At 31.3% G+C, this 16,850-nt stretch overlaps 1 protein-coding gene across 4 annotated transcripts in view; it reads left to right on the forward strand.

Annotated features, from left to right (window-relative positions):
• LOC142319647 (uncharacterized) overlaps positions 1-16,850 on the forward strand; it is a 45,770-nt gene that overhangs the window by 26,112 nt on the left and 2,808 nt on the right. For all 4 annotated transcript variants that reach the window (XM_075357176.1, XM_075357187.1, XM_075357195.1 and 1 more), the window contains one exon: positions 11,786-11,926. In XM_075357176.1, the coding sequence (XP_075213291.1) occupies positions 11,786-11,926 (141 nt within the window). The remainder of the gene's footprint in view (positions 1-11,785; positions 11,927-16,850) is intronic.

The raw sequence follows: 16,850 nt of genomic DNA on the forward strand, positions 1-16,850 counted from the left end.
CAGTATTGTAACTAATAACATGTATTTGTACAAAAGTGATTGAAAAAAGAATACACTAAAAAGAATTGTTATCAATATACAGGTTGTAAGTTTTTGTTTCACATGGCATTATTTAGTAAAGTTTTAACGTTTGTAATTTTTCATTGGAAGCCAGTTCACTTATTGAAAACTTCATGATTAACCAAGAAATATAATCAGAATCGCAAGATATTTCAGAATTAAAATTGCTAATTGCGTTAAGACTTTTTTTACCCTGATTTAAAAGTTACTAGCAGATCTGAACTTCCTCTTTTCTCTTTGGACAATTGACTCCATTCACGTAAAATATCTCTTAAATAGTTGAGGACTAGATACACATTTATTATTTTTAAAGTGAAAAAATCACAAAATTTTTAAATGTGTGTAGATTTGTCTTGTTTTATTCTAGCCACATATTCTGTTGTTCCACCACCTTTTTAAATAATTTTATAGCTGTTATTGTAAACTATTCGTTTTTCACATTCAGCTCGGCATTAATTCAACAGTTTTATTTGATATTTTGTTTCTGTGTGATAGTCTTTATATATTTTATTTTGTTGTTGATCTAATAATCATTTTGTTGCAGTTGTTTTCTGCCCAGAAAAATTAATGAAGGTAGTTAATTGTTAGTAACATTAGACATAAAATAAGCTTATAGTTTGACTGCTTATAAAAATTGATATTATATTTGGCATCCGGTTACTTAGGTAACTACATTGACATTGTCTTTATGGTTATGAACCAGGCCCATACACTTTTATTTCTTTTAATCAAAAAATCATGTGTTTTGGATCAAACCCTCTTATCACCATTTTGGAATTATGAACACTTTTTGTCTTCCATCATCTAGTGCCAGTTAATTCACTTCATTTTTATACCCCCTACTTCTTACATCCCTAACAATTTGTTTTACATATTCCAAACGTTGTCTGACTGCACTAGTTTTTCCATTTACATGTCCCTCCAATAGTGACTATTCCATGATCCTTAATATATGGCCTATAAGTCTTCCTCTTCTTTTAACTGTATTTTTCCAAATACTTCTTTCTTCTTCAATTTCCTGCAACACCTCTTTACTTGACACTTAATCCACCCACCCGATTTTTAATGTTCTCCTATAGTACCGCATTTAAAAAGCTTCTAATCATTTCTTCTCAGGTACTCCGATCGTCCAAGATTCACTTCCATATAAAGCTACACTCCAAACATATACTTTCAGAAATGTTTTCCTCGCGTTTAAATTAATTTTTGATGTAAGTAAATTATATTCTCACTAAAAGCTTGTTTTGCTGGCATTTTATATCATTCCTGCGTTGTCCATCTTTAGTAATTCTACTTCCGAAATAACAAAATTCTTGGTATTTTTCAAGAAGATGGCTGCATCTGATCTGTTGTTAGTCAGTTAATTGTTAGATGGTGCCACTGAAAGGAAGAAATAAATTTGTTAGTTTATATTTATAATTTATTTAAGTTAACCTATACTCACTTCACTTGGTAACCTTTACTAGTGAGCGAAGGTTAGTGTGCGAGTGAGCGTAGGTTAAGTTTGGTTAAATTTTTTTAACACTTTTAGATTTATTTATTATATAAATATATATTTATGTAAATTTATTATACCGTGCACCTTCAATTTATGTGGGTGTTACGTTCTAAAAAATTTCTGCATATAATGAAGTTGCTTAAATAGAGCCTAACATTTAAAGCATACATACAAATTAGGTTATTGTTAAGTTATATAGTAAGTGATATATGTAAATTACTGTATTCAAAAAATACTGTACTTTATTTTATTATTACAGTATCCACGTTTTATTTTAATGATATCACAGTATGTACTTAAAAAGAAAAAAATATATACTATGTATTTTCTCATTTCAGTGGCGCTGTCTAACAACTAACTAACTACAGCGACTAACTGACTAACTATAGATCGGTTGTAGGCATCTTCTTGAAAAGTACTAAATTCTTCTACCTTTGCAATCTTTTCTCTTCCTATTTTTTATTATGAACACATAAAATTCATCTTATATGTTAAAAGATGTTTTGAAAAATACATCTTTTATATATATGGTTACACTGTTACAGTACGTACTAAATCAAAGGTTAATTTAAAAAGAAGGTATATAACATTTACATCTGTCACTTTTTAATTAATTGAATTCATACCAGTGCTGTTTAAAGATTTCATGATGTAATAAAGATTGATGTGTTATTGTGCGCTATGTGTCATGCATTTGTAATTTTGTAAACTAACTCATTTTAAATAAATTAATTTTATAAATTAACTCACTATTTCAGTTGGAAAGTTTAGTCAGGAGTATCCTAGTCCAAAAAAAGTTAAGAATAATTAAAAATTTAATTTGTCATGAGTATAAAAGTATAATGTTTATCGCTTCTGTGAAATATCTCCTGTTCTTGTGTACTTAATTTCACTTCTTTAATTAATTCTTATGTTCTTGTAAAATTAATACAGAATTAAATTGAATGAAGAATAATGCAAACCCTTCTTATACTCTCCATTCCAGAACATACATACAAGTGAGCAGAATGGACTTTGGATATATGTTAAGTTAGATTATGTGAGTGAAATTTTAGATGTTAAACCAGAAAATGAAGATATTTTGTGTCATAAACCAATATTGGCTGCTATTAATTAATTATTTTCCTTCATTAAATTACTTAGAATAATTACACTTTTATTTATTTTTTTAAATACTTTTGAAAATGAATTACATGACTGAATTCTGCTGTTTGAATTACACAATATTTTATTCTACATATGCTAATTAATGCAGGTGATATCTTTAAAAAAAAGGTAATTTTGAAATATAAGTTTTTTTACTCATATTCCTTGTAACCTTCATACACAGCATTTACATAATTTAGCAATAATCTGACAACTAGTTCTATAATTCCTGTAAACCTGTTGCCAAGTTTATTACACTATTTCCAGTTGTTAGAAATGTAACTGCTTGAATTTTCATTTTAGCAGAAATGGAATCTGTTAGTCATTACTGTTTCACTTTGTAATCTTCTGTAATTTGTAGACAACTCTTGAGACTAATTTCAGATATTTTTAGAGTTTAAAAACTGGGATCTTCTGCATGCATCTAGTTTTTATATTAGATTATTTGAAGCACTGCTGTCATTTCTTTGTCAGACAAAGTTCCTTATCCAAACATACATTCTTTCTTATTCTCTTTGGAGATTTTTTCGTAATTCATGCAAACAGACTATAAACATCAGTGAACAGCTTCCCCAATGAAATATTTTCTCTTGTGAAGCTATTCCTAGTGTATTTTTATGTTTGTATAGTGTACTGAATTATTAAAACATTTAAAACACGATTGCAGTACCAGTTACGTATGTCCTGTACGAGCATTTACGGCAAGACCTTTGATTTCCCTTCTGCGGGTACAGGTCCTAGGTAGTTGGTTTTGACATCTCGTGACATGCATTTGGTCCTGATAAGCTCTGTAATAACCCACCAGATTGGTCTAGTGGTGAATGTGTCTTTGCAAATCAGCTGATTTTGGATTCTAGAGTTCTAAGGTTCAAATCCTAGTTAAGGCAGTTACTTTTATATGAATTTGAATACTAAATCTTTGATATACTGGGTTTTTTTATGATTGGGTTTCAATTAACCATATTCCTAGTTAAGGCAGTTAGTTTTATACGAATTTGAATACTAAATCTTGGATATACCGGGGTTTTTTGATGGTTGGGTTTCAATTAACCACACATCTCAGAAATGGTAGACCTTTTCTTTTCCCTGTTTAGCCTCTGGTAATTACCTTTCAGATAATACTTTAGAGGATGAATGAGGATGATATGTATGAATGTAAATGAAGTGTAGTCTTGTACAGTCTCAATTCGACCATTCATGATGTGTGGTTAATTGAAACCCAACCACTAAAGAACACTGGTATCCACAATCTAGTATTCAAATCCTTGTAAAAATAACTGACTTTACTAGGACTTGAACAAGAATAGTAGACCTGAGACTGTACAAAATTACACCTCATTTACATAAATACATATCATCCTCATTCATCCTCTGAAGTAATACTTTACAGCAGTTCCAGTGGCTAAACAGAAAAAGAGAGAAAGCTGTGTGATTTGTCAGCCTCAAAAATTGTCATTCATCTCATCCTCTGAAGCAATATTTTCTGTTGCATTTTGTTGTTTTTTGTTTTGTTGTTATTTTTACAGAGTTTTGTGTTTATTTTGTGGTGGCCTGGTCAGGATGTCTTCTTGGCTATTTGGGCTATCATGTTTTTGTGTTTGTACTGTTTGTGTTGCATAATTAATTTATTATTTCAGTGTTCTGGACGTTTATTTGTTATTTTATTTCTTTTTTGTGTATTTTTGTGATTAATTTAAGTTTGTGTCTTTCTTTGTTGGAGTCCACAGTTGCCAGTAGATATTTACTGTGTTACTACGTCGGTTTGTTTATTTTTGGTATTTATTTTCCAATGGTTGAAAAATTGTTTTTCATAATTTTCTTCGTGTACTTACTGTTGTTTATTATTTTAGATGTTTTTTCGGTGTTTTACTGGTTGTTCCTCTTCAGTATTTTTATTTGATTTACATTTCTTGTGACTTTTACGCTGGAGCCTACAGTTGCTATGAGATATGTATCCTGTTGCCAACCAGTTGGCAAACAGGATGTAATAGTTGTACATAACTGTTACATGTTGTTTACAATAAAAACCAAAATTTTTTGGTTTATTTTTCCGTGAAATATTTTAGCTTTGGAGAGGGTGCATGATGGTTATCTGGATGTGGCGACCTCCAGCAGGTGCTTGAGGACAGAGTAGATGAGTAGGAATTAGGAAAGTTGGTCCTTCGGGAATGGCCAAAGGATGTCTTCTGCTCCTGAACTTGTGGAGGATATCGATGGACTTGACTGGACTCCTCAGGCCTGGCTGTTTGATTTGGCAGCTGGTGTGGACCATCGGCAATCAAACACATTTCCTAGAGAGGGTACCTTGGATTCGGCACCTTCCATACTGGTAGGCTGTGGGTACAACATGGCTAGGAATGTGGGGGGGGGGTGGCGACCGGAACATCTCTAGGTGGGTGACTTCCCCCTAAGGAGTTGAGGTGGTAGGCTATGGGTGGAGCAGGTGCTGGTTGGGAGAACCATTGCCACTGCTCTCACTGGCAAAGCCAGGGGCTTCAGAGAGGTCCTCTTATTAGAGATGTGGCATAAAAGGTCGAGTCCTGGCTGCCTGGGTGGAGAAGTTGGGAACGGTATTGCCAGGCCCAGTGTTGCTGCCCAGGTGGTTAGAGACAGGGACGTCTCAGAGTTTGAGTAATACTTAATTGTGGGTCTGACTCTGGGAAGCAGGGCAAAACAAAGTTGAAGTTACTAAAGAAAAAAAAAGGTTCTAGATAGCTGGTAAAAAAAAAGAGAGTTAAAATTTCCATCACTTCAGTTTAGTGTTGAACATAAAGATTGGTACAGTCGAAGCCTAAACAAGATAGGCATTTATACTGCTCATAACATTGCTAAGTAACACAGATAGTTAGCACAAGTGAGACAGATAGCATTAGAAAATGTAAAAGCTTACAAGATTTGAACCTATAATGCACCGGTGAAAATGTTAATACTGACAATGGGGACTAGTGATAAAAATATGGCAATGTGTTAAAAAAGTAACTTGAAAAATTGGTGCTATCTGACAATTAGTTGATAAAAGTTCTCAAAATTGGTCAAAAAAATGATTTTGCAATAGAAAATAAAACCACCAACTTACAAAATAAAGGACACAGTTTTATTCTTATGTACCATTTCATCTGCTTAACTCTGCCAACTTTATTAAATTTAATGACACTCCTTATTTTATGATTCACCTACTGATTACACTGATAAACATAATTTTTATTTCATAACATGTGATACATGATTTTAATCTGTTTTTTGATGCTGAAAACGAATGTAAACTCAGAATCTTTCTATCACTCACCATTTTTGAAAAATTTTTAATTTAAGGATTTTTTCATTTTTCAGCATATAGTAGCATTTTAAGCTCCTATATTGTATTCTGTTAGCTCATTTTTTATTGTTTAACTTTGTTAATATAATTTGTAAGCTATAAATAAACAATACTAGACAAAGAATTAAATCGTATCACAGTCACATATTATGACATCATATCTAATACTGAAGAATCAGCCTTCATGGACAAGATTAATCATGTCTGTGCAGGTCAAAACATGTAGCTGAAAAAACAACAACTGTGTTGTTTGTATTAAGCACTGGATTTAGGAATGAATTAATTTTGTTCAGTCTTATTCCTGTCAAGTTTGTTAACAGTGCAGTGTCATAATGCCTCAGAATTGTGTAAATGATGTAGATGCCTTTTGTTATGTATGTGATGAGTTTACCTTAAAATCAAACAAAAACATTACACCTTTAATTAAAAAAGCATATCATTTATACATTCAGTGTAAAATTGGTTATCAGGATAAGACGTGGGCTCCTCATGTACTATGAAATAACTGCTCAGTATATTTAAGAGGGTGGCTGAAAGGTAAACAGAAGGCTTTGCCATTTGGTGTACCTATGGTTTGGTGTGAACTAAAGAATCATGTAACCCAGGGGTGGCCAACAAGTCGATTGCAAGGCCAATTTTGGTCAATCATCGATCGCTCGCAATATCTGGGGTGGAATTCCGTCTACCATGGAGTTTGAAGCGATTGTAGAAAACAAAACTTTATAGCAATAGTTTAATGCATTCTGGGAATTTGCCAAGGCCATAAATTCCTAGAATTCTGACAGCCTGACACTGTGATCTCTGCCCACCAGCACAATACATTTTGACTTATGTGTTACACTTGTCACCAGACGCTACGCGTGAACGCAACAGTTACGACTCGACTCATCGAAGAACACAGTCAGTTAGCTTGAATATTTGGTAGTGTCATACGGTAGCTTCTTTTCTTTTGTATTAACAGTATTATTATTAATCAATATTATTTATCCTCGTTGACCACGTTCAGTTTCAATTTTTCTTCCCTTTAAAACGTAAGTACCTTTTCTTTGTTTTAAATTAAATTGCTTTTCTTACCTATCTATTTACTTGATAAGTGAGCATTCTCGGCAACAGATGGCAACTGCGGTCATTACACTGAGAGAAAAATAAGTATTACAAATATATTAGGAATTACAATAATTCTATTTAAATTAAGAAGTCGGTATTGTAAACCATCATAAATATATTGTAACTTTAACATACTTCTTGTAAATTTGAATATATCTATATTAGATTTTAATATTCTTGTTTTGCTGTCTCCGATCGTAATATGCAGTATTGTTATTATTTCTCTCAATGTAACGGAGATAATTGCCGCAGTTCATGATTTTTTTAATTTTCTAGGAAAATATTTAATTCAATATTTATTCTTTAAATTGTCATATTTCTTTGCATTCTAGTATACCCATGGACACGAGTAGTAAACTGAAAAAATCAAAAACTTATCACTTCAATGAAGAATGGGAACTCGATTACTTTTTTACGATGGTGAATGTTAAACGTTGTTGTTTAATATGCCTTATCTCGGTAGTCATTGCTAAAAAGGATAATCTGGAGAGACATTTTTTAGCTTTACATAACATGTATCAAACAGATTATCCACCAAATTCTGAACTGAGACAACATAAATAAAGTTAGGGTTCTTAAAACTCAATTAACAAATCAACAAAGCATTTTTAAAAAGCCAAGGTTGAAGTCACAAGCAGTAACTACTGCATCATTCAAAGTAAGCTATCTCTTAGCAAAAAAGTGTAAGCCATTTTCCGACGGTGAATTTGTAAAGGAAGTTTTTTTGGAAATGTCAGACTCACTTTTTAATGATTTTAAGAACAAGAGTGAAATTGTGCTGCAATTCAAGATCTACAATTGTCTCGAAACACAGTGTTGCGACGAATTGAAAGGATGAGTGGGAATGTAAAAGAGCAGTTATATAATGATATTAATAGATGTTCATGTTTTTCCCTTCAGTGTGATGAATCGACAGATATAAGTGATACAGCACAATTACTTGTTTTCATTCGTATGGTTTTTAAGGATTTTACATCTAAAGAAGAATTGTTGAGTATGATTTCTTTGAAGGAAAGGACTAGAGGGGTAGACATATTCAATACCTTTAAAAACTTGCTCAGTGATTTGAAAGTACCACTTTTTAAGTTAGTCTCAATAACAACGGATGGCGCAGCTGCAATGATAGGTTGCAGAAATGGATTTATAGCCCTATGTCAAAATGAAGATGAATTCCCAGCCTTTTTGAGCTATCACTGCATAATTGACCAGCAAGTGTTAGCTAGCAAGAGACTAAACACAAAAGAAGTAATGGACATAGCATTTAAAATTGTTAATTCGATTTGAGGAAGTTCCCTCAAATGGCGTCTCTTCTAACTGCAGCTCGATGAAGGCCAAACTGAATTATTACTGCATACCAATTTCAGATGGCTAAGCAGAGGTAAATTTCTGCAGCGATTTTGAGATTTATTGTCTGAAATTATAGATTTTCTTCTCGAACAAGATGGAAACTGTGAAAATCTAAATGATGAAACTTGGCTTAGTGACTTAGCATTTCTTACCGATTTTACTTCAATATTAAGTCATAAATTTAGAATTACAAGATAAAAATAAAACAGTAATTGATATGATCAGCTGCATAGACGCATATAAAACAAAATTTATTTTGCTAATAGAAGATCTGCAACAAAATAATCTGAATCATTTTCCAAATATGGCAGATAACTTACAAAAACATAAAAATATTAATTGTAATATCAACAAATACGTCGCAGAAATCCAAAAAGTAATTGAAGATTTTGAGGTAAAATTCTAGGATTTTGAAAAATTAAAGAAATTGTGGAATTTATATATTTTCCTTTTAAAAAAGATTTAAGTGTGAAACGCATTAGCAAAAAAATTTCAAACATATTTCATATGGATTAAAGGGCATTAGAAAATTAAATAATAATTTTACAAACTGACAATCTTACTAGCCAGAAAATTTGAAGAAGATTTTTGGAAATATATCAATCAATAAAAATATCCCAGTATCACCAAATGTAGCGAATATATCTATTCTTGTTTTGGATCTACATACCTATGCAAATCGGCATTTTCATACTTGTAATAAAGGCTAAACAACGTTCTGTCCTGACTGATTCCCATACTGAAGACTCATTATTATTATCTTTGTCAGGATATACACCTAATTATGATTCCTTGGTTAGAGACATGCAAACTCAGTCTTCCCATTAATGTTAATGTAACAAAGTAAATTCTAAATCTGTATTTATCTGTAGCTACTTTGAATGAATAAATATTGTTAATAATTATCCATGTTCTTTTAATTCTCCTGGACGTGAGTTTTTTGGCCCTGTTTTTGTTTTTTACGTAGATAGATAAGCCGTATATCTATATTTCAGTATAAGGTGTACTCAGCGAGCTATTGATAGATTAGCAAAAAGTAAGCCTTATTATTCTTTCATTATAAATTGTCCTGGCCCCAAATAACTCAATGTGAAATACTGAAATCAAATTATCAGCCATACTGTGCATTTTTATAACAACTTTTTTATATTTACGAACAAATAGTACAACAACTTATACATTGCAGATGATAAAACACTTAATTGCATTTTAAGTTAGTAAAAATCTATGTTGAAAAAGTGTCGGAAAATCAAATTTTTTAAGTACCGCAAGTAATGCTGCTATCAAAAGTTGGGTCTGGAAATTTATTTTCTTCATGAGCCTATATCTTGAAAACTTAATAAGTGATTTAAAAAATAATATATTTTATTTATCTACCCATACCTCGCTGGAATGCACCTTATACTGAAACACAGTGTATAAACATAGTATGCATTTCACACCCCTTCTTCCCCCTTAGACTACGCCTATGACAACAAGTCGATCGCGACACACTTTTAAGATAAAAAGTCGATCTTATATACAGAAAAGTTGGCCACCCCTGATGTAACCGATTGTTACTTCATTGCAATCTACAATCAGGCTTACAGCTCACAGTGAAATTATTCCAGTTCCTGAGCCACCTAAGAATGTATGTTTCGAAAGCAGTGATGAAGAATCAGGCAGTACTGAAGAAGACAACAATGATTTTGATTTTGAATTATCTTCCAATAAGCCACATCTTATATCACAAGGTGAATTAAATGACATAGTTAGTATTTAAATTTATCAAAAAGTCAAGCTGAACTGTTAGGATCAAGACTGCAAGGTTGGAATTTACTTAAAAAAATACAACAATTTCGGGCTTTCGAATCTGACAAAAAGAATTTTCTTAGTACTTTAATGATGAAAATAATTTGGTTTATTGCACAAATATTGAAGAGCTTATGTTGCACTTAGAACAAGTTCATAAACCTGACGACTGGCACCTTCTCATAGATTCATCCAAGTATAGTTTAAAAGTGATACTACTACACAACTGTAACAAATATTGTTCAATACCTGTCGCTTATGGTATTAATTTGAAAGAGACATACGATGTGATGAAAGACGTTCTTGAAAAAATAAATCATAAAAAATCATAGCTGGAACATATATAGTGATTTGAAAATTATAGTTATTTTTCTAGTCATACAGTTAGGCTGTACTAAGTACATGTATTTTCTTTGTGAATGGGACAGCTGAGCTAGGGATAAACATTGTGTTACCAAACAGTGGAAGAAACAGACAATTTAACTCCAAATGGGAAAAATATTATTCATGAGCCTGTAGTTGAACACTAAAAAATATTTTTATCCCCTCACCTTATCAAGGTAGGACTAATGAAAAATTTTATAAAAGCAATGAAAAAGGATAGTCAACATCAGGCAGAAATTTCCGAATATAAGTGGAGGAAAAATTAAAGAAGGAATATTTGTTGGTCCTCAAATAAGAGTTGGTCAAAGATGATGTATTTAACTCAATGTTAAATAATGTAGAAAGTGCAGCTTGGGCTTCATTTAAAGATGTTTGCAAAACTTTCTCTTGGCAAACAAAAATCCAACAATTATTACGATATTGTTAATCAACTTCTTACTTCATCAGAGCTATGGAATATAACATGTCTATGAAAATATATTTCCTTCGCTCACATCCGGATTTTTATGCCGGATAACCTTGGAGTCATAAGTGACGAACACGGTGAACATTTCCACAGACATTTCAGTGATGGAAATCCGCTATAAAGGGAAATGGAATACTAACATGCTAGCTGATTACTGTTGGACATTAATTCGGGGTGTGCCTGAGGCTATTTATAAAAAAAAAGCATCAGTGAAATCATACTAATTCAGGTATGGCCGTGCAAAATTATACATTTTACAGATTTTTCCTTAATTTTTTTTGAAGCGTATAAAACTAAGGGGGTAGAAAAATTGTATTTACAGATCTGTAATGTATGAAAAAATCAATTCAAGAAATGGTACCACACTTAGAGAAACATTATTAAAAGTTTTTTTTTTATGTATCTGTGTTATTGTATTTTTCTCATGTATCCTAATACATGTTTGTTTCATATGTTTTTAGCATATCTTATTATCATATAAAAGTGTATAAGAAGAATATTTTTCATCTTTACATTTCTTTGTTCAACTGTATTTGCTTTTATCTATTTTTACACATTAAAAAGTGGTATCAGCCATGGTAGGTTGTAAAATATAATTCCTGATAAACTAATAAATTGAAACACATTTGTATAACTTAATGAAAACAAAATACTTTTATTTATGTTAAAGGATGTTGCTGAAGCACACACTTATTTGCCAAAAACAGAAGATCCACTTCATATAGAGAGCAGTGATATTTCATTGGCTTTTAGTAATTTGGACATTCCTTCAGTTAAATTAGAAAAGTTTGATATAAAACTTGAAGAAATGGTAAGATTTATTTTTTTATTATTATATAACTTTTTTTACAATCCAATTTTACATGGACTCTCTTTATCACCTTCGAAATAGTTCCCTTGGGAAGCCATGCAATGCTTCAAACGGTTTTCAACTTGTCATAGCAGTGTTAGAACTCAGAAACCGGAGTTCTCTTCTGATGGTTGGATACATTTTTTTAAATGTTTTCTGCTGTTCCAAAATGGTGTCCTTTGAGGTGTTTTTTTTAAAGTTGGGAACATGAAAACGTCGCAGGGACTCAATCCAGGTGAATAAGGTGGTTGAAGAACTACAGGAATGTTTTACTTTGCCAAAACTCTCTAATTGAGAGTACAGTGTGACAAGGTGCATTGTCATGATGAAGCACCACTTGCCTTTGATGGCTGGTCTCATGCGGGCAACTATTTTCCTCAGTCTTTCAAGAATTTCTCATTAAACATATTGATTTACAGTCTGTTCTGTTGGCAAAAACTCCTTATGAACAATGCTGTTACTATCAAAGAAACAAATTAGCATGGTTTGAATTTTTGATTTGCACATTTTTGTTTTTTTGGGACGTGGTGAGTTTTGAAGTGTGCTAATCCTCACTCTGGTGTTTTGTTTCTGGGTAATACTCAAATATCCAAGATTCATCAACAGTAGTAATATATTTTTAGAAAATGAGGATCAGTTACAATTCACCCTAGAAGATCGCGGCTTACTTCCACCCTGTTGTTTTTCTGTTCAGCAGTGAGGTTTTTTGGGACCAATTTTACACAAACTTTTTTAATGTTCAATTCGTTTGTCAAAATTTCATGGACTGTGGTATGATTCAAATTAAATTGTTCTGCAGTCATTCTGACAGTTAATTGCTGGTTGTACCGTATCAAGTTTCTGATTCATTCAACGTTGTCATCACTTTTTGACGTTAACGGTCTTTCAGAGCGTGGATTGTCTGTAAATGATTCCTGGCCATCAGAAAATGCTTTAAACCACCTAAAAACTTTGGCTCATGACAGAGCATTATCTCCATATGACCTTTTCAATCTTGAAAAAGTTTCAGTAGCATTCCCACACAGTTTAACACAGAACTTGATTGCATAACATTTTTCATAATCAGATCACTCATTTTTGTAACGCAAAACAAAAACTTGTTTTACAAAAAGTTTGTTTAGTCTCACGTGGCAACAATAGACCAAAAATATTAATACCGAATATACATTAGGTGTCCATATAACCATATGTTTACTAGTAACTTTACAGTGTTGCCACTTTTGCTGCCAAAGAAAACTAGTCTCATTACTTTTCTTACAGACCTCATATGGTGTACCAATTAAACCGTGCATGTGGGTTAGATTTTTAAGATTGTGGTTTGACCAACGACTAATGTTAATCGATATTCAGGAGTGGCAAAGATCTGCTGCTCTGCTAGGAACCAGAGCTCATTACCTTTTCTTATCTCTAAATGTACAATAACCTTCACTCAATGTTATTACAACCTTGACTGTCTTCTCTCGAAGCCATTGCTTTAGTCTTTGTCAGTAGTGTAAAAATTCACAAATGTGGTTTACTCCAGACACCTTATGTTCTGTGAAAAACAGTCTATTATTTCTGAAATGACTCAGTATAACTCAAGTTTGAGCTTCTTTTGGATCCCCAGCCATATTGGAATTTCAGGCAATGAGCATGCAGATCATGCGGTAAAAGAGGCTTGTTTACAGCCTCCTTTCACAAATTGCATTAGTTTGGACAATTTTTTTCTGTTTTGAAGAGTGTGGTTCGTAATGAGTGGCAAAGTGAATGATTGGTACCATCAACAATAAACTTCATACAGTTAAGAGCAGTGTGTGACCGTGAAACTCTTCATGCAGGGATAACCATCAAGAAAAGGTTATTATTTACCAATTGTGAATAGAGTACACTATTCATGGACACCTCATGAATTAGATCAATGCACCCGTTTGTGTTCTCTGTGACTACAATCTAACAATACCTTCTTGTGAGCTGTGTCTTTAATGCAGTATTGCATTGGAAATGTAAATTAGGGGCTAACGTCAAAAGTATTTTAGGAAACAAAACTATGTTACTGAATATTTTGTTGTTTCTTAAGACCATACATCTGTACTCAAATGCTTAATAATTATGTAATATGTTTTTAGAGTTTTATAATGTTACAATTTTATTTTTTTAATATTGTTTTTCCTGTGTTGTTATTGTGAATTTTGATTGTTAATTTTATTTTTATGTTACTGTTAGTTTATATTTCCATTATATTTAGCATTTGTTAATTTTATTTTTATGTTACTGTTAGTTTATATTTCCATTATATTTAGCATTAGTGATACTGACCATGTTTCTTTATTTTAGAAGTGTTGCTTCCAGGTGTTAACAAGGAATCTTAGTTTTTCATCCCAGCAAAATAAAAAACTAGTAAAAAAATGTAAATATAAAATTACTGTATTTGAAATAAAATTTGCGTATCTAATATATAAATGCAAAAGCTTGTGGTGGTTCTGTTTGATTGCAACAGCATCCATGTGAGAACCAACCGACCAATTGCTTCAAAATTTTCAGGATGCATTCATGTTATCCCGGGGAAGTAAGGCATATATTAAGGCCATAGACCCACTTGGGGTGTGAAGTTTTACTCTTGGATGACAACTTAATACCATTTTTGATTTTGTTTTTTGACATAAAAATAATAGACTATGCATTTTACAACAAATCTGATTTTCAGCTCTCTACCTTGATCCCTTCCTGATAAGGTATTACAAGGTAATGGGAAGGAGAACCAAGAAGGATATGTTTGTTTACAGCAGGAGGTTGTCAAGAACAAGGAAAACATTGGAGGAAAGAGAGCTTTTCAGGTTTTGTCATTTATTAGTGTTATTCACACAACCATGAGTATAAAAAATACAGTGGGTGTCCATGGAGGCTGTGCCCTCTGGACCTTCACTTTTCGGGTAATAATGTTCAATAGTGAACTTGATGAGATTTCTTTTCTATCTTTGTTTCAGCATACAAACTGTAATGTAGTTATTTTCTTAAAAGAATTTGTCATTATGCTTACCTGTAATTCTGTATTACAGATATTACAGAAATATACCACAGTAAATATTATACTCATTTTGTATCTATTTTACATATGAAATTCAATTTTTTGTTTCAACTTTTCATTATTTCCTAGCATAAATAAGACAACTCTTTAATTGTGGTTACAGAATTGTTTTAATTAGTAACATATTTATAGAACATAAATAAAAGACCATTATTAATGTAATATTGTAACAACATTATATTAAAATACTGAATCCTCTGTTAGCCCTCTTAAAATGTTATTTTTCTCTAATTATCCAAATATTACAACAGAAAAAGTAAGTAAAGTTAGCACATCAATTACTTGTTTATTATATTTAAAACTGAACAAACTTAATCAATTATTATTAATAATAATAATGATCGATAATATTATTAAAATTTTTCATTTTTCTGTAAATAATTTTCTTCTAATTTTATATTGTATACCATTGTAAATATATGCATTGTTTTACTTATCTGATAGAATAATTTATTTTTATCATTCTCTGTTTGTAGTTGATTTTATATTTACGAGTATATTCCTAGCACATTATAATAATGGAAATTATAATTAATGTAGTTTATGCACATAATGATACCTTTTGTGCTTGTGCGCATGTGTCTGTATACATATATTTAACTCTGCATGGTAAAGTAGTAATATCCCTACTTTCACTGGAAAGTTCTGGGTTTGAATGCAGTCTGGCATGGCAATTTTTCTCATGAAACAAAATTTATTTATCAAAAACTGAGTGTAGACTTGTTATTAGAGAGAGAAAAGTATATCTCATTTAACAATATCAATAAAAAAAAAACCTTTAAAATTATAAACTTTATTTGAAAAGCAATTTAAAAATTACTAGTGAAGAATTATATAAACTGTGCAATACAATATTAGTTGCACTGTATTTTTGCCATTTGCTGAAACAACTTGTTTGAACAAATTTTTGAATTGGTTGTAGTTTAGAATGTTAATTTTTTTTTGTTGAGAGGGCGAAAAATGTGTATGCATTATCATCACCCGGTCATGATGTATTTGTTTTACAAAACTAAATGTTAAAATTCTCAATTAAAAACAAATGTTAAATTAATTAAAAATAAAGCAATCTTTAAAAACATATAAAATATATTGTAAAATGAAAAATTATGAAAATAAAGTTACCATTTGCTTTGTGGCAAATAGCATAAATAGTTTTAAGCACAGTAATTTAAATATTTGAATATGAACGGATGGCCCTAAGAAATCGTAAAACATAGAAAACAACATTTCATTATCCCTTAAAATTGTTCGTATATTAGCCCCTAGGTTAAATTTGCAACATAATGCCACATAACAGATATAATCCAGAAAGATATGGTGCACTGTTAGTTGACAGTTGCAGCAAGCACAAAGGGGTGTATCCATTTGTGTCATCATATACTACTGAGTGATCCTAGTGTCCCCTGTTCATAAACAGCAGATAATAAGCGCTCGTGTAAGTTTTTTTAATGTTTATATTTTCATTTATTTTATAATTAAAAGTTTTATAATATACTCACAAATGTTTTTACATTATAATCATCTGTTAAATAAATCTTTCTGTGTACGGAATACAAAGTATACAATTTATCCATGATTTATCTAAAAAACATATTGCAACATTGAGACATATTTTTTTCACCCAAATGTTATATTATATTTCAATTAAATAGCTTTCTTTTGATCATTTTGAGAAGGAAGATAAATTAAAAATGAATTTTGTAACTATAATGGAGAATTAATTACCCACCACATATTAAGAGAATAATATCATTTATTAATAGTGTGTTTTATTAAACAAGCTTAGAAAAATGCAAATATTTAACTTATCTTTTATTAAAT

This window comes from Lycorma delicatula, chromosome 1 (genome assembly GCF_047948215.1).
Source record: "Lycorma delicatula isolate Av1 chromosome 1, ASM4794821v1, whole genome shotgun sequence".
Taxonomy (NCBI): domain Eukaryota; kingdom Metazoa; phylum Arthropoda; class Insecta; order Hemiptera; family Fulgoridae; genus Lycorma; species Lycorma delicatula.